The 25183-nt window shown below is 45.2% G+C and overlaps 4 gene segments (V, D, J or C); 2 read left to right on the top strand and 2 right to left on the bottom strand.

Annotated features, from left to right (window-relative positions):
* Window positions 1-1430: 1430 nt before the first annotated feature.
* Window positions 1431-1898, bottom strand: LOC137348580 (T cell receptor alpha variable 38-2/delta variable 8-like). The segment is given in 1 exon segment: window positions 1431-1898. A coding segment is annotated over 1 exon segment (468 nt).
* A 7244-nt stretch (window positions 1899-9142) lies between these two features.
* LOC137348579 (T cell receptor alpha variable 38-2/delta variable 8-like) lies at window positions 9143-9580 on the bottom strand. The segment is given in 1 exon segment: window positions 9143-9580. A coding segment is annotated over 1 exon segment (438 nt).
* A 6690-nt stretch (window positions 9581-16270) lies between these two features.
* Window positions 16271-17731, top strand: LOC137348485 (T cell receptor alpha variable 38-1-like). The segment is given in 3 exon segments: window positions 16271-16543; window positions 16691-16973; window positions 17575-17731. Coding segments are annotated over 3 exon segments (435 nt in total).
* On the top strand, window positions 17727-23646 carry LOC137348578 (immunoglobulin lambda variable 4-60-like). The segment is given in 3 exon segments: window positions 17727-17749; window positions 17782-17858; window positions 23226-23646. Coding segments are annotated over 3 exon segments (414 nt in total).
* Window positions 23647-25183: the final 1537 nt, after the last annotated feature.

The raw sequence follows: 25183 nt of genomic DNA, 5'->3' as shown, positions 1-25183 counted from the left end.
ATAGAAGACAGAGGGTAGCAGTGGAAGGGTGCTTTTCTGAATGGAGTGATGTGACTAGTGGTGTTCCGCAGGGATCAGTGCTGGGACCTTTGCTCTTTGTCGGATAAATAAATGATTTGGAGGAAAATGTAGCTGGTCTGATTAGTAAGTTTGCAGACGACACAAAGGTTGGTGGAGTTGCAGACAGTGATGAGGATTGTCAGAGGAAACAGCAGGAAATAGATCGGTTGGAGACTTGGGCGGAGAAATGGCAGATGGAGTTTAATCCGGACAAATGTAAAGTAATGCATTTTGGAAGATCTAATGCAGGTGGGAAGTATACAGTAAATGGCAGAACCCTTAGGAGTATTGACAGGCAGAGAGATCTGGGCGTACAGGTCCACAGGTCACTGAAAGTGGCAACGCAGGTGGATAAGGTAGGCAAGAAGGCATACGGCATGCTTGCCTTCATCGGTCGGGGCATAGAGTATAAAAATAGGCAAGTCATGTTGCAGCTGTACAGAACCTTACTTAGGCCACACTTGGAATATTGCGTGCAATTCTGGTCGCCACACTACCAGAAGGACGTGGAGGCTTTGGAGAGGGTACAGAAGATGTTTACCAGGATATTGCCTGGTCTGGAGGGCATCAGCTATGAGGAGAGGTTGGATAAACTCGGATTGTTTTCACTGGAACGACGGAGGTGGAGGGGTGACGTGATAGAGGTTTACAAAGTTATGAGCGGCATGGACAGAGTGGATAGTCAGAAGCTTTTTCCCAGGGTGGAGGAGTCAGTTACTAGGGGACATAGGTTTAAGGTGCGAGGGGCAAAGTTTAGAGGGGATGTGCGAGGCAAGTTCTTTACACAAAGGGTGGTGAGTGCCTGGAACATGCTGCCGGGAGAGGTGGTGGAAGCAGGTACGATAGCGACGTTCAAGAGGCATCTTGACAAATACATGATTAGGATGGGAATAGAGGGATATGGTGCCCGGAAATGCAGAAGGTTTTAGTTTAGGCAGGCATCAAGATCGGTGCAGGCTTGGAGGGCCGAATGGCCTGTTCCTGTGCTGTACTGTTCTTTGATCTTTGTTCTTTGAATCAGTGGGCATCTGGGTTGGAATGGTTCTGAATTAACGTACCGAAATTTAGTAAAGATTTATATTTGTAAACTAAAGACTGTAAGAAGGAAATGTATACAATACTGGGTCAAGTGTAGACACAGGGTGTGACAGGAACAAGTAGGCAGGGAAAGAGCATCGAAAGATAAAAGGTGAGTAAAGATCGCTGACTTCGATTTGTAAAGTTCATTTTTTAACGATAAATGCAAGTTGTAGTCACAGACTAAGATAACTGCACAAGTGCACCTCGCCTGTTGTTGAGGTTTGTGCTCTGTCGCAGCTTTAAGAATCTCTCTGTGACTCTCACTGTGGAGGCTGAATTATTGTTTCTGTTTATCGGTGGAAGCGCGCCCTCTGGTGAGCGCTAACTGGAACTCTCGGTGTGGGTTTTGTGCAGGATCTGCTAGATCTCTGCAGCAGTGTGGGGCTCATGGCACAGAAATACACGGCGCTGTCGGAGATCAGGGTGTTGCTGACCGTTAGCTCGGTAATCTTGGCAGTTTTATTAAACGTAGCCGAGAACCGAACAGTGATGCCCGTGTTCCTGTATAGATTCCCTCCAATAAGACGAAGTATGTTGTGTGGAGGCAGCCCGGGGTGCTGACTGTACCAGTACACATAAGGGTTCGAATCGCTTGTTTTCAAGGTGCAGGTTAGTGTGACTTTCGATCCCTTTTCAACCGTTCTTTCAGCAACCGACTGTTCCACTGTGTCTTGGTGGCTCCATTCTAACAGAAAAATAGTAATATCAGCAATCAGAATTTTCCTCATATTGATTGACATAACAGTCACCATCACCATCACTATTATTTTACCAACAATAACATCTAGAATGCAGCAGGGGGAGAATGGATTTTTACTGGGAAGGAAATACTTACTGAGAAGTGATAGAAAGATGAGAAGCGGTGAGAGACGGTTCCCCATGATACTTCCTGAATCTGTAACTCTGCAGTGCAGGAAACTCTCTGTCGGAGCAGAAATACAGATCCCCGTCCCACTACATTGCTGATGCAACCAATGAGAAGAATGGACCCGCGGCAGCAATCCCTCCAATAACAAAATTGGGCCAGAGCGAGAGCAGCAAACGGAAACTGTGGGCGGGGCTGCCGCAGGCAGTGTTGTCACGTGGAATATCCACTTGTAAAGAACGGAATTAAATATTAATGTCTCTTTCGAAAATACTACAACTCTGCCTTTCTATAAGAGCTGCGGCACTTTCCCACCCATTACATATTGCAGGAAGGCAGGTTCGGGACAGGATAATCAGGACTATTATGTTAGTCAATAATAAGTGAATCATCAGTGAAGTCGGTTTAAACCAGCGCTGAATCTGGGCAGTGGTTGTTATCTATATGGACTTTAGTAAAGCCTTTGACAAGGTCCCTCATGGCAGATTGGTACAAAAGGTGAAGTCGCACGAGATCAGAGGTGACCTGGCAAGATGGATACAGAACTGGCTCTGTTATAGAAGACAGAGGGTAGCAGTGGAAGGGTGCTTTTCTGAATGGAGTGATGTGACTAGTGGTGTTCCGCAGGGATCAGTGCTGGGACCTTTGCTCTTTGTCGTATAAATAAATGATTTGGAGGAAACTGTAGCTGGTCTGATTAGTAAGTTTGCAGACGACACAAAGGTTGGTGGAGTTGCAGACAGTGATGAGGATTGTCAGAGGATACAGCAGGATATAGATCGGTTGGAGACTTGGGCGGAGAAATGGCAGATGGAGTTTAATCCGGACAAATGTGAGGTAATGCATTTTGGAAGATCTAATGCAGGTGGGAAGTATACAGAAAATGGCAGAACCCTTAGGAGTATTGACAGGCAGAGAGATCTGGGCGTACAGGTCTACAGGTCACTGAAAGTGGCAACGCAGGTGGATAAGGTAGGCAAGAAGGCATACGGCATGCTTGCCTTCATCGGTCGGGGCATAGAGTATAAAAATAGGCAAGTCATGTTGCAGCTGTGCAGAACCGTACTTAGGCCACACTTGGAATATTGCGTGCAATTCTGGTCGCCACACTACCAGAAGGACGTGGAGGCTTTGGAGAGGGTACAGAAGATGTTTACCAGGATATTGCCTGGTCTGGAGGGCATCAGCTATGAGGAGAGGTCGGATAAACTCAGATTGTTTTCACTTTAACGACGGAGGTGGAGGGGCGACATGATAGAGGTTGGCAAAGTTATGAGCGGCATGGACAGAGTGGATAGTCAGAAGCTTTTTCCCAGGGTGGAGGAGTCAGTTACTAGGGGACATAGGTTTAAGGCGCGAAGGGCAAAGTTTAGAGGGGATGTGAGAGGCAAGTTCTTTACACAGAGGGTGGTGAGTGCCTGGAACTTGCTGCCGGGAGAGGTGGTGGAAGCAGGTACGATAGCGACGTTCAAGAGGCATCTTGACAAATACATGATTAGGATGGGAATAGAGGGATATGGTGCCCGGAAATGCAGAAGGTTTTAGTTTAGACAGGCATCAAGATCGGTGCAGGCTTGGAGGGCCGAATGGCCTGTTCCTGTGCTGTACTGTTCTTTGATCTTTGTTCTTTGAATCAGTGGGCATCTGGGTTGGAATGGTTCTGAATTAACGTACCGAAATTTAGTAAAGATTTATATTTGTAAACTAAAGACTGTAAGAAGGAAATGTATACAATACTGGGTCAAGTGTCGAGACAGGGTGTGACAGGAACAAGTAGGCAGGGAAAGAGCATCGAAAGATAAAAGGTGAGTAAAGATCGCTGACTTCGATTTGTAAAGTTCATTTTTTAACGATAAATGCAAGTTGTAGTCACAGACTCAGATAACTGCACAAGTGCACCTCGCCTGTTGTTGAGGTTTGTGCTCTGTCGCAGTTTTAAGAATCTCTCTGTCTCTCACTGTGGAGGCTGAATTATTGTTTCTGTTTATCGGTGCAAGCGCGCCCTCTGGTGAGCGCTAACTGGAACTCTCGGTGTGGGTTTTTGTGCAGGATCTCCTAGATCTCTGCAGCAGTGTGGGGCTCATGGCACAGAAATACACGGCGCTGTCGGAGATCAGGGTGTTGCTGACCGTTAGCTCGGTAATCTTGGCAGTTTTATTAAACGTAGCCGAGAACCGAACAGTGATGCCGGTGTTCCTGTATAGATTCCCTCCAATAAGACGAAGTATGTTGTGTGGAGGCTGCCCGGGGCGCTGACTGTACCAGTACACATAAGAGTTCGAATCCCTTGTTTTCAAGGTGCAAGTTAGTGTGACTTTCGATCCCTTTTCAACCGTTCTTTCAGCAACCGACTGTTCCACTGTGTCTTGGTGGCTCCATTCTAACAGAAAAATAGTAATATCAGCAATCAGAATTTGCCTCATATTGATTGACATAACAGTCACCATCACCATCACTATTATTTTACCAACAATAACATCTAGAATGCAGCAGGGGGAGAATGGATTTTTACTGGGAAGGAAATACTTACTGAGAAGTGATATAATGATGAGAAGCGGTGAGAGACGGTTCCCCATGATACTTCCTGAATCTGTAACTCTGCAGTGCAGGAAACTCTCTGTCGGAGCAGAAATGCAGATCCCCGTCCCACTGCACTGCTGATCCAACCAATGAGAAGAATGGACCCGCGGCAGCAATCCCTCCAATAACAAAATTGGGTCAGAGCGAGAGCAGCAAACGGAAACTGTGGGCGTGGCTGCCGCAGGCAGTGTTGTCACGTGGAATATCCACTTGTAAGGAACGGAATTAAATATTAATGTCTCTTTCGAAAATACTACAACTCTGCCTTTCTATAAGAGCTGCGGCACTTTCCCTTCCATTACATATTTCAGGAAGGCAGGTTCGGGACAGGATTATCAGGACTATTATGTTAGTCAATAATAAGTGAATCATCAGTGAAGTCGGTTTAAACCAGCGCTGAATCTGGGCAGTGGATGTTATCTATATGGACTTCAGTAAAGCCTTTGACAAGGTCCCTCATGGCAGACTGGTACAAAAGGTGAAGTCACACGAGATCAGAGGTGAGCTGGCAAGATGGATCCAGAACTGGCTCTGTCATAGAAGACAGAGGGTAGCAATGGAAGGGTGCTTTTCTGAATGGAGTGATGTGACTAGTGGTGTTCCGCAGGGATCAGTGCTGGGACCTTTGCTCTTTGTCGTATAAATAAATGATTTGGAGGAAAATGTAGCTGGTCTGATTAGTAAGTTTGCAGACGACACAAAGGTTGGTGGAGTTGCAGACAGTGATGAGGATTGTCAGAGGGTACAGCAGGAAATAGATTGGTTGGAGACTTGGGCGGAGAAATGGCAGATGGAGTTTAATCCGGACAAATGTGAGGTAATGCATTTTGGAAGATCTAATGCAGGTGGGAAGTATACAGAAAATGGCAGAACCCTTAGGAGTATTGACAGGCAGAGAGATCTGGGCGTACAGGTCTACAGGTCACTGAAAGTGGCAACGCAGGTGGATAAGGTAGGCAAGAAGGCATACGGCATGCTTGCCTTCATCGGTCGGGGCATAGAGTATAAAAATAGGCAAGTCATGTTGCAGCTGTACAGAACCTTACTTAGGCCACACTTGGAATATTGCGTGCAATTCTGGTCGCCACACTACCAGAAGGACGTGGAGGCTTTGGAGAGGGTACAGAAGATGTTTACCAGGATATTGCCTGGTCTGGAGGGCATCAGCTATGAGGAGAGGTCGGATAAACTCAGATTGTTTTCACTGGAACGACGGAGGTGGAGGGGCGACATGATAGAGGTTGGCAAAGTTATGAGCGGCATGGACAGAGTGGATAGTCAGAAGCTTTTTCCCAGGGTGGAGGAGTCAGTTACTAGGGGACATAGGTTTAAGGCGCGAAGGGCAAAGTTTAGAGGGGATGTGCGAGGCAAGTTCTTTACACAGAGGGTGGTGAGTGCCTGGAACTTGCTGCCGGGAGAGGTGGTGGAAGCAGGTACGATAGCGACGTTCAAGAGGCATCTTGACAAATACATGATTAGGATGGGAATAGAGGGATATGGTGCCCGGAAATGCAGAAGGTTTTAGTTTAGACAGGCATCAAGATCGGTGCAGGCTTGGAGGGCCGAATGGCCTGTTCCTGTGCTGTACTGTTCTTTGATCTTTGTTCTTTGAATCAGTGGGCATCTGGGTTGGAATGGTTCTGAATTAACGTACCGAAATTTAGTAAAGATTTATATTTGTAAACTAAAGACTGTAAGAAGGAAATGTATACAATACTGGGTCAAGTGTAGAGACAGGGTGTGACAGGAACAAGTCGGCAGGGAAAGAGCATCGAAAGATAAAAGGTGAGTAAAGATCGCTGACTTCGATTTGTAAAGTTCATTTTTTAACGATAAATGCAAGTTGTAGTCACAGACTAAGATAACTGCACAAGTGGACCTCGCCTGTTGTTGAGGTTTGTGCTCTGTCGCAGTTTTAAGAGTCTCTCTGTGTCTCTCACTGTGGAGGCTGAATTATTGTTTCTGTTTATCGGTCCAAGCGCGCCCTCTGGTGAGCGCTAACTGGAACTCTCAGTGTGGGTTTTTGCACAGGATCTGCTAGATCTCTGCAGCAGTGTGGGGCTCATGGCACAGAAATACACGGCGCTGTCGGAAATCAGGGTGTTGCTGACCGTTAGCTCAGTCATCTTGGCAGTTTTATTAAACGCAGCCGAGAACCGAACAGTGATGCCGGTGTTCCTGTATAGATTCCCTCCAATAAGACGAAGTATGTTGTGTGGAGGCTGCCCGGGGTGCTGACTGTACCAGTACACATAAGAGTTCGAATCGCTTGTTTTCAAGGTGCAGGTTAGTGTGACTTTCGATCCCTTTTCAACCGTTCTTTCAGCAACCGACTGTTCCACTGTGTCTTGGTGGCTCCATTCTAACAGAAAAATAGTAATATCAGCAATCAGAATTTTCCTCATATTGATTGACATAACAGTCACCATCACCATCACTATTATTTTACCAACAATAACATCTAGAATGCAGCAGGGGGAGAATGGATTTTTACTGGGAAGGAAATACTTACTGAGAAGTGAGAGAAAGATGAGAAGCGGTGAGAGACGGTTCCCCATGATACTTCCTGAATCTGTAACTCTGCAGTGCAGGAAACTCTCTGTCGGAGCAGAAATACAGATCCCCGTCCCACTGCACTGCTGATCCAACCAATGAGAAGAATGGACCCGCGGCAGCAATCCCTCCAATAACAAAATTGGGTCAGAGCGAGAGCAGCAAACGGAAACTGTGGGCGGGGCTGCCGCAGGCAGTGTTGTCACGTGGAATATCCACTTGGAAGGAACGGAATTAAATATTAATGTCTCTGTCGAAAATACTACAACTCTGCCTTTCTATAAGAGCTGCGGCACTTTCCCATCCATTACATATTGCAGGAAGGCAGGTTCGGGACAGGATAATCAGGACTATTATGTTAGTCAATAATAAGTGAATCATCAGTGAAGTCGGTTTAAACCAGCGCTGAATCTGTGCAGTGGATGTTATCTATCTGGACTTTAGTAAAGCCTTTGACAAGGTCCCTCATGGCAGACTGGTACAAAAGGTGAAGTCACACGAGATCAGAGGTGAGCTGGCAAGATGGATACAGAACTGGCTCTGTTATAGAAGACAGAGGGTAGCAGTGGAAGGGTGCTTTTCTGAATGGAGTGATGTGACTAGTGGTGTTCCGCAGGGATCAGTGCTGGGACCTTTGCTCTTTGTCGTATAAATAAATGATTTGGAGGAAAATGTAGCTGGTCTGATTAGTAAGTTTGCAGACGACACAAAGGTTGGTGGAGTTGCAGACAGTGATGAGGATTGTCAGAGGGTACAGCAGGAAATAGATTGGTTGGAGACTTGGGCGGAGAAATGGCAGATGGAGTTTAATCCGGACAAATGTGAGGTAATGCATTTTGGAAGATCTAATGCAGGTGGGAAGTATACAGAAAATGGCAGAACCCTTAGGATTATTGACAGGCAAAGAGATCTGGGCGTACAGGTCGACAGGTCACTGAAAGTGGCAACGCAGGTGGATAAGGTAGGCAAGAAGGCATACGGCATGCTTGCCTTCATCGGTCGGGGCATAGAGTATAAAAATAGGCAAGTCATGTTGCAGCTGTACAGAACCTTACTTAGGCAACACTTGGAATATTGCGTGCAATTCTGGTCGCCACACTACCAGAAAGACGTGGAGGCTTTGGAGAGGGTACAGAAGAGGTTTACCAGGATGTTGCCTGGTCTGGAGGGCATCAGTTATGAGGAGAGGTTGGATAAACTCGTATTATTTTCACTGGAACGACGGAGGTGGAGGGGTGACGTGATAGAGGTTTACAAAGTTATGAGCGGCATGGACAGAATGGATCGTCAGAAGCTTTTTCCCAGGGTGGAGGAGTCAGTTACTAGGGGACATAGGTTTAAGGTGCGAGGGGCAAAGTTTAGAGGGGATGTGCGAGGCAAGTTCTTTACACAGAGGGTGGTGAGTGCCTGGAGCTTGCTGCCGGGGGAGGTGGTGGAAGCAGTTACGATAATGACGTTTAAGAGGCATCTTGACAAATACATGATTAGGATGGGAATAGAGGGATATGGTGCCCGGAAGTGCAGAAGGTTTTAGTTTAGGCAGGCATCAAGATCGGCGCAGGCTTGGAGGGCCGAATGGCCTGTTCCTGTGCTGTACTGTTCTTTGATCTTTGTTCTTTGAATTAGTGGGCATCTGGGTTGGAATGGCTCTGAATTAACGTACCGAAATTTAGTAAAGATTTATATTTGTAAACTAAAGACTGCAAGAAGGAAATGTATACAGTACTGGGTCAAGTGTAGAGACAGGGTGTGACAGGAACAAGGAGGCAGGGAAAGAGCATCGAAAGATAAAAGGTGAGTAAAGATAGCTGACTTCGATTTGTAAAGCTCATTTTTTAACGATAAATGCAAGTTGTAGTCACAGACTAAGATAACTGCACAAGTGCACCTCGCCTGTTGTTGAGGTTTGTGCTCTGTCGCAGTTTTAAGAATCTCCCTGTGACTCATTGTGGAGGCTGAATTATTGTTTCTGTTTCTCGGTGGAAGCGCGCCCTCTGGTGAGCGCTAACTGGAACTCTCAGTGTGGGTTTTTGTTCGGGATCTGCTGTATCTCTGCAGCAGTGTGGGGCTCATGGCACAGAAATACACGGCGCTGTCGGAGATCAGGGTGTTGCTGACCGTTAGCTCGGTAATCTTGGCAGTTTTATTAAACGTAGCCGAGAACCGAACAGTGATGCCGGTGTTCCTGTGTACATTCCCTGCAATAAGACGAAGTATGTTGTGTGGAGGCTGCCCGGGGCGCTGACTGTACCAGTACACATAAGGGTTCGAATCGCTTGTTTTCAAGGTGCAGGTTAGTGTGACTTTCGATCCCTTTTCAACCGTTCTTTCAGCAACCGACTGTTCCACTGTGTCTTGGTGGCTCCATTCTAACAGAAAAATAGTAATATCAGCAATCAGAATTTTCCTCATATTGATTGACATAACAGTCACCATCGCCATCACTATTATTTTACCAACAATAACATCTAGAATGCAGCAGGGGGAGAATGGATTTTTACTGGGAAGGAAATATTTACTGAGAAGTGATAGAAAGATGAGAAGCGGTGAGAGACGGTTCCCCATGATACTTCCTGAATCTGTAACTCTGCAGTGCAGGAAACTCTGTCGGAGCAGAAATACAGATCTCCGTCCCACTGCACTGCTGATCCATCCAATGAGAAGAATGGACCCGCGGCAGCAATCGCTCCAATAACAGATTCGGGTCAGAGTGAGAGCAACAAACGGAAGCTTTGGGCGGGGATACCGCAGACACAGAATTGAGCGAAGTGTGCGGCGACACTCAGCTGCACTCGGAACTGATGGAGCGGAAATAGCAACGGTTGAATCTCCAGAAGTCTGTGGCCATCCTGCACCTGCGCACTGCTCGTTTGGCTGGCAACAGAGTGTGAGGGACATGAGGGGACTAGAATGATAGAACCTTAGAGCACGAAATGAGGCCGTTCGGCCTTAAGGTACCTATGCCTCTTTGAAGGAGCTCTCCAATTCATCTTGCACTCCCCGTGTTTTCCACAAAGTCCGGCTTTACTTTCCCTTTCAAGTTATACATAATCTCCTTTTGAAAGTTACGGTTGAATCTTCCTCCGCCGCCCTTTTAGGCAGTGCATTCCAGATTTTAACAAATTGCTGTGTAATAAATAAATCTAATCTTGGCTTGTCTTTTTATCATTTCTCTTAAAGCGGGGTGCTTGGGTTATCGATTTTTCTGCTCGTGGAAACAGTTACGAGTGATCTACTTCATCAAAACCACTTAGAATGTTGAGCATCTCAATTAAGTCTCTCTTGAAACTTCTTTCAGATAAGGCGGACAATCCCTGTCTCTTCAGTCCGTTCACATAACAGTCAGTCATCTCTGATACCATTCCGCACTTTCCCCAATGTCTTGAGGTTCTTTCTGAATAGTGGTGCCCAGAATTGGACACAGAACTCCAGCTGATGTCTGAACAGTGATTTACAAAGGTTTGACATCATTTTATAGCATAAACTTCAGCAACAAATAAAGTTTGGGTCCAATGAGCTGCAATTTAGGTTTCTATGAGACATTTTGTATGTAAATCAGTAAACCGTAAATCCACTCAATGGCCACATTCTAAACCAGATTGAACAGAATCCGCCAGCAGAGGGCGCTAAACCCAAACGTGGTAAATCTGAAGTCATGTGATGCCAGCACCAAGGCCAATTAGCATCGCAGGCTGAGTGAGGTCACAATAGTACCGCCCCCTGCTGTGTGTGGGTGGAACTATGAGCTGAACAGGCCCCGGGTTACCTCTCTCCCCTTCTCAATCTTTGGTTCATTCCATTCCAATCACGGCGTGAGATTCAATTAGAAATGTTTCTAATAATACTGGCGGCTGTGTTGTACAGTAAGTACTGGATTAGATTACGCAAGGTAAGTTAGCAGATTCGTGCAAATGGTTTACACTCGGATTTAATCCACTTAGTTGGGTAGATGAGATTTTATACGCACTCACACAGATAGACACTAGTTGAAATCAACCCTGTTTAACCTGCTTTTCTTTATTCCTCTACCTTTAAAGACGGACTATGTGCAGATCCAGTAACTCACTCTCCGGTGAGAATAACCTTGTCAGAAGGGCTTTCGGTGCAGGTAGATTGCTGATATTCAGCCCAGGTTATAAAGAACATGCAACGGTAACGGCAAAAACCGACACAGCTTCCAAGCTGGATTATTAGCAAACTTGTAGCACTTAAGGAAAACAAAATCTCCGAACAATATCTTGCGGCTGCTGGCAAGTCTAAGAATTACGATTATCTCAATAAATATAAGTGACCTGAGTGTGGAGGACGGGGCACTCTATTACTGTGCAGTGAGGTACATCGTCAGATAAAAACCAAGACCCCGCAGAAAACCCTCAGCCAGTTTACAGCTCCGTTAAGTGTTCTTTGGGGCTTTATCGGCATGATTACTTTGATGCCATGTCCACTGAGAACGACCACTGTCAGGTTTCAAGTCAAACAGTTGTGTTGCTGTCTGTATCCTTATCCAAATCAACAGAGAATCAGTCTGGGAAACCTTGAGACGTCTCTTTATGACCTGAGTTTGATCGCCTAGGTAAATATCGCGGAGCTTTCCCGGAATGTTGATGCACCGATGGAGGGAGAGAAAGCTGTTAGGTGTGGAGTAACGATAGCTGAATATGACAGAATGTTCTTCCGGAACCGTGAACTCAGACGGATCCTGGGACACTGAGTCTGCGCCACTCGCTCCTGTAACAAAACACAGATTGTGTCTCAGCCTGGGATTGAATGTGACGCATGAGACAGACAATGACCATTTAAACACAGACTCACCGAGCAGCACGGTCATTATTATCAGTAAGGAATGCGGGGAACGCGTGGGGTTTGGTGTCGAGTTCGGCGGAAAATAATGAGAGTGTTATAAAACTGCTAGAGCTCTGTGAACTGCACAGGCTACACACGGTCAGGACCAGCCCACGGCAGGTTTATGTACGGTACCTGCTGATCTTTGCTCCACTTTGTTTCCATTGCACACAAATAGGTGGCGGTGCCTGTCAGCCGAGTGGCGCTAACAGTCAGAGAACTGAACTTCTCTGCTGCAAGGAACCGAGCTCTGGTTCCGGTTGCCAGGTGATGCACCCGTCCTAATCCCCAGAATCAATAATCTCCTGACATGTCTCAGGATTTTCTCATCTCACTTCCTTCTGTCCCCAGTGGTGCTGTGAGACCGGGAGGTGGTGAGCTGGTTGTCAGTGAATGGAAACAGCTCGGATTGGGCTGCAGTCACTGTCCTTATAGGGGAAATGGTTCTACGATGAGAGATGTGGGGCGGGGACTGAAACCCTTGTCCGGTTATTGTAACCAGAAACATGAGATTGCTCATAGATTTGTTTGTTTTCTGGAGTCAACTCTTCCTCTCAAATTCCAGTAACGTCACCATCAGCACACTGGTAACCGTGACTGCAGTGAGATTTCCTTCACCGATTTGTTAACTAGTGAACTAACAATGATTCTGTATTTTGCCAGAGTGATTGATAGATCCTTCCTATTCGAACAATGATATCTGCTGTTACTGAACAAAACAACCGAACAGAAATAAACCTTTACCATCTATCTCCACTAACGGTACAGCGAGTGGCTTCAGAAATGAAATCTCAGAGTGTGTTTGTCATTCACATTTTAATATTCTTTCACCATCTTCCACAACTTCCACTCACTTGTCCTGCTCACTGGTTAGTATCAGAAACCAATCGTTCGATACGTGGATGCATCTTTGTGAGGATTATTATTCAATGTACATTCCCAATCCATTGAGGTAAATTGATTTCAAGTATTAAACTTCTATATATTCCAAGTTTTACTCAGCTTTTGGAGAAACAGAAATCACCTTACTGCCCAACGTTTGATCCATGAAAGGAGTATTGCTATCTGCCGCCCTCTGGTGGCTGTACTGGGTAGTGGTCAGATGGCAGTGAACAGGATGTGAGGGATTCTGTGTTGAGCCTTTGGCCGGATCCCACAGCTCCTGCTTCTAGAAGCTCGATTGGAACGGTTCTGCATTTATATTCTGAACAGAAACAAAAGTTTTAAACCTTTAAACTGAAGGTTTAAAAAGGAAAAGTATTCACTTTTCGGTGAACAGTGGAGCCACGCGATAATGAGGAACAAGTGGACAGGGGGAGAGCATCGGAAAACAAAAAGGGAGCCAAGGCATCAGAAATCGAATATAAAGTTCATTTTTCTTATAAATGTGCGTTGTAATCACTGTCTAATATAACTGCACAAGTGGACATCAGCTGTGGCTGTTGATTGCTGTGCTTCATTGCAATTTTAAGAAGGTTCCTGAGAATCTCAGAGTGGAGGCTGAATTATTGCTTCTGTTTACTGGTGTGAGGGCGCCCTCTGGTGAGCTCTAACTGCAACTCTCAGTGAATCCGGTGTCAGCAACATCTCTGCAGCGGGGTGGGGCTCATGGCACCCGATGGCACAGAAATACACAGCGGTGCCAGAGATCAGGGAGTTGTGGATCTTTAGCTGGGTAATCTTGGCAGTTTTGCTGAAGGTAGAAGAGGATCGTTCAGTGAAGTCGGGGTTCCGGTGAACTATCACCCCATAGAGATAAAACACGTACTGTGGAGGCTGCCCGGGGTGCTGACTGTACGGGAACATGCAAAGTTTTAGAAATGCTTGTTTTCATGGTACACGTTAGTGTGATATTACTTTCCCCTTCAACCATCATTTCAGGAACCGGCTGTTATATTGTGTCTTGGTGGCTCCATTCAAACATACAAAAAATAGTACAATGAGCATCAATACTATATGGATCAATCTAACCATCAACACCATCATCACTATCATTTCACCCATATTAACAGCTCTGTGGAGAATGGATTTTTACTGGGAAGCAAATACTTACTGAGAAGTGATATAATAATGAGAAGCGGCGAGAGACGGTTCTACATGGTGGTCCCGGAGTCTGTAACTCTGCAGTCTGGGAAATATTCTGTCGGAGCAGGAAGACAGATCCTCGCCACACTGCACTGCCGATTTAATACTAAACAAGGAACAGCGACAGCAATCTCCAAAACGGGGCAGGCAAGGCAGGTCAGAGAGAGAGAGAGAGAGAGAGAGAGCGAGCAGCAAACTAAAGCTGTGGGCGGGGCTGCCGCCAACTCCAGTTTGAGTGAACTCAAGATTCTGTGGAACCGCAGAGATTGCGCAGTGAGGATGTTGATGTAGTGGAAAGGGAGATAGTTGGATGTCAGAATTCTGTTGCCAGGCTGCACCTGATCACTGTTTAGGTGACTGGGAACAACTGACTTGCGGGAGAAATGAAGCGACTAGAAACATTGGATCACACAGTCACGAATGATACCATTTGGCCCATCGTATTTGCGCCGGCTCTTTGAAAGAGCTATCGCCTTAGTCTTACTTGCCATGCTCTCATACAGCCCTGTTCAAGCACATATACAGTTCTCTGAAAATTACTATTGAATCTGCTTCCTCCACCCTTTCAGGCTGTACATTCCAAATAATGAAACTCGCCCTTTAAAAAAAATCTCCTCTCCCCTGTCTTTTGTGGCAATTCCCTGAAATCTGTGTCCTTGGGATATCAAACTTCCTGCCACTGGAATCAGTTACACACGATCTATTATATCAAAACCCAATATAATTTTGAACCTCACAATTAAATCTCCTTAATCTTATGTCACATATAGAGAATAACTGCGGTTTCTCTAGCCTCTCCACAAGTTCCCCACAGCTGATCACAGTCTATTAAATCTCCTCTGCTCCCTCACCAAGTTCATGAAAACCTCCATGAAGTGGGGATTGAAATAACTTCAATCATTCATCATTTCTCCTTCAGATTATTTTCAAGGATTCGTGAACTCTTTAAATTGGGCTGTGCAGTAACATGAGTGTTATTAACATTCCTAATATTCCTTGCTCTGTTAGTGCGAGTACAGACGGTGCCTTAAGAACTCTGCAATATTGGCCTCTGCAAGAATCATATTTCAACAAGATCTCTGTCCCTACCTGCAGACGGGATGCTTCGTTACGTTAAAGCCGCTCTATAAATACAACTTGCTGATGTAGACATGAGGAAAAACAATTTTATGCTAAGAGTTTATTTGACAGAGCAGTGGAAGTAGATTCAATTGTAACATTCAAAAGTAAAAGGCAATTGGATAAATACTTGATGTGCAAAAATTATGTATCAAGCAGACAGTTTGTGTGTGGTCTTTAATGATGTTTCGATGAAGCAGATGAGTGTTTAGTATTCAGGGGGACATTAGGACCCTGCGGCAGCCTCATCTGGAGGTGCTGCGAGATCCATTAAACCATTGGCCATGTGTGTGCCGGGCTGTGATCCACAACTCCACTTTTGTACTGAGCAGCCCTTTCCCTGTCTCCCCGTCAGTTTCCCGGAGCCTTTAACCGCGGCCTGTTCACAAGGTTTATTTGATCAGAGTGGGGCAGAGACAGTTTATACAAAATAAACGGAATGCACAAGGTAGTGACTGTGATCTTTAAAACAAGTCCCAAGCACAGAGTTCCCCCGATGTCCATTGTCCTTCCGAGTATCTCTTCATTCTCTGTCACTGCAACTGGAAACTGAATATTGCAGACCTGGAAATCAATCATTACTGAAGTCAAACATCGTTTTAAATACAAACCACAGAAGAGGAGACTGCTGGAAGCATGTCTTTAAATGACAGGGAGAGTTTATTCTTTGTGTCTATTGTGTATATCTGCCTGGATATTGACAATGTCACTGGACTGTCTCATATTGTAACCTGACCGCCAGTTACTGGACTGAGGGAAGCTGCCGGGTCTGAGGCTCCGTCCTTCAGATCAGACGTTGTACCGAGGCCTCGCCAGCCCGTTCAGGGAGATGTTAAAGAATCCCCGGCACTATTGGAATAAGAGCGGGGAGGGGGGATTCTCCCGGTGTCCTGGGCCCACATTCCACCCTCAACAAACACCACTCAATAAAAACACATGGAGCGACCTCCCAGCTCATTACTGTGGGGGAAAGGAGGGCGGCAGCTTCTGCTGACAGAAACCACGCCCCCCCCCAACCCCACCCCCTGTACATCAGACTAATGTGGGAGGGGATTTCACATCGGGCTCACAGACCCAATGAAGTGACCGAAAACTGCAGCTTTCCTCTTTAAACCTGTCTCTTATTCACACATCACAGTCAGAGACCCGGGAACCGTGCGGCCCTTCAATGATCTCCGGGATACTGCCCTCTGCAAATCAACTCGAACGCCCTGCAGTATTTCAGTCCAGCTCTGAGGTCCAGTCTCCCAGAGCAGTCCAGGGCTGCATTCTCCATCTCCCCGTCATATAAACCATCAGCTCCAGGCAGCAGAACGATGGAAATCCTCCTTGTTTTCACCCTGTGTGTCTGTTTACCCCGTGAGTACCGATCAAACAAACCGACATTGTGTGGATTTAATATCAACTGCCCGAGTCCATCCGAATTATAGGCACTGTCTCGGATTTTAGCCTCGTTGTGTGGTTCGGCTCTGATGGCCCATTAAACTCTCTCTGTTTAATTTCCAGGCTCTTTCAGTCAGTCGGTGTCACAGACCCCGGCAGCGGTGACCAGGAAGGAGTGTCAGTCTCTCACCATCACCTGTGTTTACACTGAAGGTGGGTATTGGAATTATCAATTCCGAAATGGATATTTCTTCAGACAAACCCAGACCGGGACCAAGCGGGAGCGGATCTCTGGTGGAGGGCGATTTGTTGTGAGGACGAATAAGGCAGAAAAGACATTTTCTCTGGAAATTCGGGATGTGAAAGTTGAAGACACCGCCACCTATTACTGTAAAGCTGAGTACAGGTACAAGAACACACAGTGATGGGCCTCGGCTTCCCGCGGTACAAAAACTCTCACTGCAGATAATCACAGAAACAAATCAAAAAACGGAGTTAATCTGCCGTTAAACCCCACAGTTCCCCCTCGCACCGTCCGTCCCACAGTCTAGTTTATAATGTTATTGGATTGTTTCCGTTAACATCTTGAGTTTTATAAATACCGAGTGTATGCGGATGGTGATGTCATTCCCGGGCTTTGTGTCAGTGAATGGAGATTGGGAATGACTGATCCCAGTTCCAAATTCCTAACACCAGATGGGATCCTGATCTATCAGCTGGAACCGGGAACCGCAGTCTCCGCTGTTAAACTAATGTCCCCACATCTCACCCGGTACCGGGGGATTTTGTGCTGACTTGAGACATTGTGTTTACTGGGATATTCACAGTGTTTGAGATCTGAGCAAATACCTCTGTAAAATCCAAATATAAATACCCCAGGTCCAGATCCTGAATTGTAGGATTGATATTATTATCGATGTAATCTGGTTTAATTTCACTGTAATTTCCTCCTTTCAGTTCGCTTTCTTTGACATTATTCATTGACATTATTCTCCTTTTATATCAAGCGCCCAAATCCGGCCCCTGTTCCTGGGCCATTTCACTAAGAGCTCAGAGTCTCAAAAAGAACAGTTTGAACAGATATGGATTGTGAAACAAGGGAATATTGTGAAATGATTTAAAACCCCTGGAATAATTGAGCATCACCAACTATCTGGTGATGTGCGGCTGGGAGATTGAGGTGTCGGTACTTCTTGTACCAGGGTGACTGGTAGCGGTGTCACTGTGGTATATAATTACTGGAAGGATGATTCTGCAGATGGATCCGGGACGGTGGTGACTGTCACAGCCGGTAAGTGACTCCAAACCCATACAGGCCATCTCTGTAAAATGCTCATTGTCACTTTATCATTGTTTTCAGTAACACTTCAATCCCCTTCAAACTAAAACACAGCGGTTTCCAATGGAGCTTTTCCATTGCAGTTTTAGATTGGGGAACAGAATATGAACCAGGAGTCGGGTCCGGGTGTGATTCCCGAGTGAGTCGATGTGACACCCCCACAGAGCAGGCAGTCTGGCCCGGGTAGCTTTGACTCCATCTGGATTAGCATTGGTTTCACGGGCATGTCCGAGCATCCCATCAACATTCCGGATTTACTCTCTTTCCCTCACTCCTAAATGAACTCAGTTTGTCGACACTCCGACCCCGCTCTCGGTGTTCCATGTGACTGTGCCTGTGAGCACATGAGCGGGGTCACAGAACTCTCTCCCGGGGGAGAGGTTGTTGTCCGAGCCGGGCAATGTGAATAGAGGGAGAGTGAACACTATACGACAGCAGCCGGCCCGATATCTGCAGCAGCAGAAAAACGGCAACATGACAAAACAGGCTTCAGATACAAGAGATCCTGTTGTAGGTGCCGATGGCATTTTATTATTGGGATTCAGTGACTGAAATTAGTTATATTGTAGATGAAATTTATTTCAATTGCCTTCATCCAATCATTTCCCTCCTTTTCCGCCCTCAGACTGAAATGCGAATGTTTTCAGTTCCAGATAATTCTCTATATTAAATATTGATGTTTGAGAGATTGGATTGGAGTAATTTAACTGTAACCCTGCTAACTGTTAATTGAAACAATACTGGACACTGAGGGATTGAGGATGAGGTGCTAATGTTCTGAGAAAGGAGATCACGAACACTCAAGGGAAAAAGTACAGACTGGAGGACAAACTATTTAGAACCAGCAAAAAATAATTCACCGAAATGGATAGAAATATTAAACGAAGCCATTCGAAGTACAATCCAACACCAGGGTGAAGTTTATGGAGGGAAGGGCAGTGATGAACTCTGGTGTTCTCCAGGGTACTGCGGTGTGCAGTTTAATCACCTTATTTAAGGAAGAATCTATTTGCTTTGGAGGGAGTGAAACAAAGGTCCACGAGACTGATTCCTGGGATAAGAGGATAGTCCTATGAGGAAAGTTTGACAAGACTATGCATATATTCGTAGTGTTTCGAAGAATAAGAGATGACCTCGTTAAACATATAAATTTCCGAAGGGCTTTGACAGGGTAGGTGTTGGGGCGGTGTTTCCTCAGTCTACACCTTGGGGTTAGAGTCAAAAATAAGGGGTCGTCATTTAGAACTGAGAAGAAGAGAAATTTCTTCATTCAAACTTCTGTTCTGACTCTGTGGAATTCTATACCTTAGGGAGCTGTGGATGCCCAGTGGCTGAGTATATTCCAGGCAGTGTTCGATAGATTTGTGGATACTAAATGAATTAAAGGACCTAGGGATAGTGCGGGAAGATGGAGTAGATGATCAACCTTGATCTTATTGAATGGCGCAGCAGACTTGAAAGGTGGAATGGTCTACTCCTGCTCCTATTACTGATGTTCCTATATGATCAGCTTCGATTTCTTACATTCATAGGAATACAGGAACATCGGAAATTGGAACAGGAGTAGGCCATTCAGCCCATCGGGCCTGCACTGCCATTCCACTACATCATGGCTGATCATTTACCTCAACGCCACTTTCCCGTGCTTTCCCCATATCCATTGATGTCATTATTATCCAGAAATCAATCGATTTATGTCTTGATCATGCTCAATGATTGACCTTCCACAGCTCTCTGGGGTAGAGAATTCCAAAAATACAGTACTTTTTTTGTGAAGAAATTCCTCCTCATCTCAGTCTTAAATGGCCTACCCCTTATTCTGAGACTAAGTCCCCTAGTTCTAGACACACCAGCCAGGGGAAACATCCTATCTCCATCCATCCTGTTACGCTCTGTAAGAATTTTGCAATTTTCAGTGAGATCACCTTTCATTCCTCGAAACTCTAGAGAATACATGCCCACTTTTCTCAATCTCTCCTCATAGGATAATTCCGCCATCCCAGGGTTTAGTCTGGCGAACCTCCGTTGCATTCCCTATACGGAATGACTATCCTTTCTAAGATGAGACCAAAACTGTACACAATACTCCAGGTACGATCTCAGTTGTACGCCTTTACTCCTGTACTCAAAACCCCTTGCGATGAAGGCCAACATACCATGTGCCTTCCTAATTGCTTGCTGCACCTGTATGCTAGCTTTAAGTGTCTCATGAACAAGGACACCCAGGTCCCTTTGGAAAACACACTTCCCAACTTCTAACCATTTAACAAATACTCTGTCTTTCTGTTTTTTTAAAAATCCATTTTATCCACCAAAGTGGATAACTTCACACTGATTCACATTATGTTCCATTGGCCAAGTTCCTGCCCATTCACCGAAGATCGCTTGAAGCCTCCTCGCATCATCCTCACAACTTACATTCCCACTTATTTTTGTGTCATCAACAAATGTGGAAATATTATATGTGGTCTCCAGATCCGAATCATTTATATACATTGTGAACAGCTGTGGCCCAGCCCGGATCCTTGCGGTACCCCTCCAGTCACAGCCTGTCATCCTGAGAATGACCCATTTATTCGTATCCTTTGTTTTGTCTCTGTTAACCAATTTTCAATCCATTCCTGTGTATTACCCCCAATCCCACATTCTAATTTTGCTTAATAATCTCCTGTGTTGAACCTTATCAAAAACTTTCTAAAAATCCAAATGCACACATCCACTGGTTCTCATTTATCTATGCTACAAGTAAACTCCTAAAAAAAACTCCAACCGGTTTCTCAAACATGATTTCCCTTTCATAAATCCATGTTGACTCTCCCCAATCATAACGTTATTTTCTAATAACAAGTTATCACATCCTTTATAATAGATTCTAACATTGTTCTACTACTGAGGTCAAACTAACAGGTCTCTCGATCCCTGTTTTCACTCTCCCTCCTTTCTTAAACAACGGGTTTACATTTGCTACTTTCCAGTCTGCGGGAACTTTTCCAGAATCTATAGAATTTTGAAAGATAATCACCAAACCATCCACAATCTCTGTCGCCTCCTCCTTCAACTGGGCGGCACAGTGGCGCAGTGGTTAGCACTGCAGCTTCACAGCTCCAACGACCTGTGTGGAGTTTGCAAGTTCTCCCTGTGACCGCGTGGGTTTTCACCGGGGGCTCCCACAGTTTCCTCCCACAGCCGAAGACTTGCAGGTTGATAGGTAAATTGGGCATTATTAATTGTCCCTAGCATAGGTGGAAGGTGGGGATGTGGTAGGAATATGGGATTAATGTAGGATTAGTATAAATGGGTGGTTGATGGTCGGCACAGACTCGGTGGGCTGAAGGGCCTGTTTCAGTGCTGTATCTCTAAATATAAAAATAGATAAATATTCAACACTCTGGGATGTAGCTCATCTGGTCCAGAGAGATCAACCTTCAATCCAGTTTATTTTTCGAGTGCTACCTCTTTATTCATACTACGGCATTTAAGTTCCTCATTTTCACAAGTCCTTTGGTTTCCTAGTATTTCTGGGGGATTTTCAGCATCTTCCTCGTAAATAGAGACAGAAAGTAATTGTTTAGTTTCTCTGCTATTTTCCTATTCTCCGTCATAAATTCTCCTGTCTCCGCTTGTAATGGACCCAGTTTTATCCTTACTGATCTTTTCCTTTTCACATATCTAGAGAAGCTTTTACAGTCTGCCTTTATGTTTCTCACGAGCTTGCATTCATATTCTTTTCCCTGTTTCTTGCTCATCTTTTGCTGGATTCGAAATTGCTCCCAATCCTCGGGTTTAACACTTTTTTGGCAATCCTTTAAGCCACCTCCTTTGATCTAATGTAATCTTTAACTTGTTTTGTTAGTCATGGTTAATTCATCTTTCCTGTTGGGTTTTTGAATCTTAGAGGAACGTATATTCCTCCTGAAAAACTGAGAAATCCTGAAAAAAATCAACAACCATCTGGAATGTTTGAACAGGCTGGGCTTCTTTCCCCTGGAAAACAGAGAAAAATAATGAGACTTCATGGACATTTTTAAATTATGGGCTGCTGGATATGGAGAAACTATTTTCTGTGGGTGAATCCGGAATAAGGAGACATTCATATATGATGTCACTGACGGAATAAATTAATTAAGCAGGATTCATTTACCCAGAGACAGGGCAGAATGTGGATCTCGCTGCCACATGGAGTGGTTGGAGTCGATCGGATTGATGCATTTATGGGCCGACTTGAAAAAAAAAGGAGGAAGCAATGAATAGAGGGACAGAGGGTTCAGGGTGGAAATGGTTAATTAGAGTCCGGGCGCGGGAGGCTTGTGTGGAGTACAAACACTGGTATAGAACGGTTCGGCCGAATGGCCTGTTCCTGCTCTGCAGATTCTGTACAAAATAAAATTCAGAGAAAACTCCGCTTGGAGAACACAGGAGTGAATTATCCAATGGGCTGAAGGAATTGAAATTGTCAGTGATCCAGAAGAGCCAGTTCCCAGTCAGTAACAGTAAAACCACTGCGGAAATAGCACAAACTGAACCCAACTGACAACTGAGAGACTTCGGGACAAGTTCCCATGATGGCAAGAACCGCAAACAGCACAAAGTAAATGTAGAAATAAAATGAAACTAACTTCATTTTTTTTTCAAATTAGAGGGAAATAGAGACAAATGGGCCCTTTTGATGCAAGAAACTAGACAAATAGAGTGAAAGGCAACAATGAGCTCTCATGTAGTGTTGAACTGTTGTCAACGAATGACCTTTGATGTTCACTGTCAGTTTCGCTCAATCTGTGCTGATGAATTTCATTGCTCTCTGTTGGATCTTACTGTGCGTACTGAAATAACACTCTCGGACTGACAGTTTTTGTAAAGTGATTCTCTCACTGATATTAAAATGTTTCCTCCAGTTTGCCTTCCACCAAGAAAAATAGACACAGAAATTCAATAGAATCATTGAATCAGACAACATGGAGGGATGTCATTCGGCCCATCGTCTTTGTCGGTGCTGTCCAATTGTTCCCATTCCCCCTTGCTTTTCCTCCATGACCCGTGCATTTTCCTGGTCCAACATTTATCCATATCCCGTTTGAAAGTTAATATCAATCTGCTTCTACCACCCATTCTGACATTGCATTCCAGATCAGAACAACTCCCTGTGCAAAATAAAATACACATCATCTCCGCACTGGTTCATATCTCAGTAACGGTGAATACATTTCGAACAGGCGTCAAATTACGCAAATTACCGCGAAAAAAAGAACTATTCCTGCGATTGACAAGTTTCTCCGCGTAAACGCCGGCTAAACATTGATAATATTCATTTTTATCCTGCAGATTCCAGTTCCCTGGTGTCCCGGAGCCCGCCTCTGCAAACCTCTGCTGCCGGTGACACCGTTACTTTAAGCTGCGAATATTCAGGGTTCTGTCAGTACACAGTACACTGGTACCGTCAGTCCCCAGGGCAGGCTCCGAAATACCTGCTTCAGATACAAACTTCAGGAGCGGATAATAAAGAAACCGCAGCCGGGGGACGAATTTCTGCTTCTATCGATCCTGCCGAGAAAATCAGCCGGTTAAAAATCTCCAATCTGCAACTGAGCGACTCCGCTGTGTATTACTGTGAACTGAGTCGGCGCGCAGCACAGTGACACAGAACAGGGAGAGAGCTGTACAAAAACCTGAACATGGTGGGGATTACAGACACACAGAGATACAGAACAGGGAGAGAGCTGTACAAAAACCTGAACGTGGTGGGGATTACAGACACACAGTGATACAGAACACGGAGAGAGCTGTACAAAAACCTGAACTTGGCGGGGATTACAGACACACAGTGATACAGAACACGGAGTGAGCTGTACAAAAACCTGAACATAGTGAAGATTACAGCACAGTGATACAGAGCACGGAGAGAGCTGTACAAAAACCTGAACATAGTGTAGATTACAGACACACAGTGATACAGAGCACGGAGAGAGCTGAACAAAAACCTGCACATGGTGTGAATGGCAGAGACGCAGTGATATAGAGCATGGCAAAAGTGTATAAATATTCAATTTCAATTAATCGTAGAATTTTACCGTGCAGCAAAACTTCATTAAGCTCATTCAGTCTGCACTTTCCTTTTCCTACTCACACCCTTCAGCATTGCTCTTTTCTCATCTCCTATTCGTTTCCTCTATTAAATTAATCCTGCATTTACTCCACATTCTCACTTCTTTCTGAGTACATAAAGTGATTCTTTCCATAAAAATGTATATTTTGCTTAGTCGTGTCTCACCCTACAGGTTAAATATATTGTGCGCCGGTTTTCACAGGGACCAGTAAAGTTTCTTTTTTTTTCTTTGTTCGAATCCATCTTTCCCGTTTGCGTTGATGAACACCTCCTGGGATTTCCAGGATTCTTTGTCCAATCAGAGATTCTCCGTTCAACAGACATCCGCAGTCCTTCTGGACCAATAGCCTGGGCAGGTCCCTGCTGGAAGGAGGATGAAAGGTCAGAGACCTGAAACGTTAACTCTGTTTTTCTCTTCACCGATGCTGCCTGACCTGTTGAGTATCACCAGCACTTCCTGTTTTTATTGTGGATTTGCAAACACTCAGTTAATAATTGGGTGATTGAGGGTGGCTTCTCCCACAATTCACAGCGGCTGTGAAAGGCCCCCATCTGCAGTACGGACCGTGCTGCTCTCTGGGAGAACGGGCCGCACATGCGCATCACCCCAACCGCTTTAAGGACAATTATTTAAAAGTGTCCCTTGACCAAACATTCGCGTTTATCCTTTTAGATCGAACGGCTTCTTTAATGAAAACTTAAGTCACTGTTCCTTTCAATAAAGGTGATTTATAGACAGAAACGGAAGACATTTACAGTGTTTTCAGCCAAACAAAGATGGCCACCGGTTTGCCCTCTCGCGGAAGACGTCACAATCCTGTTTTATGTCACAGCGCCGCGATGGGCTGTTTCTCACATTCAATCCGGGTCAAGGGGCGTCATCATCCTCCGTTCAGTGATGAAGAACTTCTGCTTGTGCTGAATGTGGTTCGTGACCCAGGACTGTGACCCCGGTGGCGGGGGTGAACTCCGGCCTCTTAAAGTGATCTCATACCTTCTGAGCTACCCGAGCCGAGGTTCAACGGGAGCCCGGGGAGAAATTAAGGATACGGTGAATGAGATGAGAGGGAAGGAGGCCATGGATATGAGGGGGGAAGGTGCGAGATTGTGGCAGAGATAGATTTGTCAGATCAGCCCCAGTCTATGTGAATAAATGCCAGAGTTTGCGCTTTTTGCA

The sequence above is a fragment of the Heterodontus francisci genome, chromosome 34 (genome assembly GCF_036365525.1).
Source record: "Heterodontus francisci isolate sHetFra1 chromosome 34, sHetFra1.hap1, whole genome shotgun sequence".
Lineage (NCBI taxonomy): Eukaryota > Metazoa > Chordata > Chondrichthyes > Heterodontiformes > Heterodontidae > Heterodontus > Heterodontus francisci.
The sequence above is the reverse complement of the archived record's forward strand: the minus strand, read 5'-3'. Positions and strand labels throughout refer to the sequence as shown.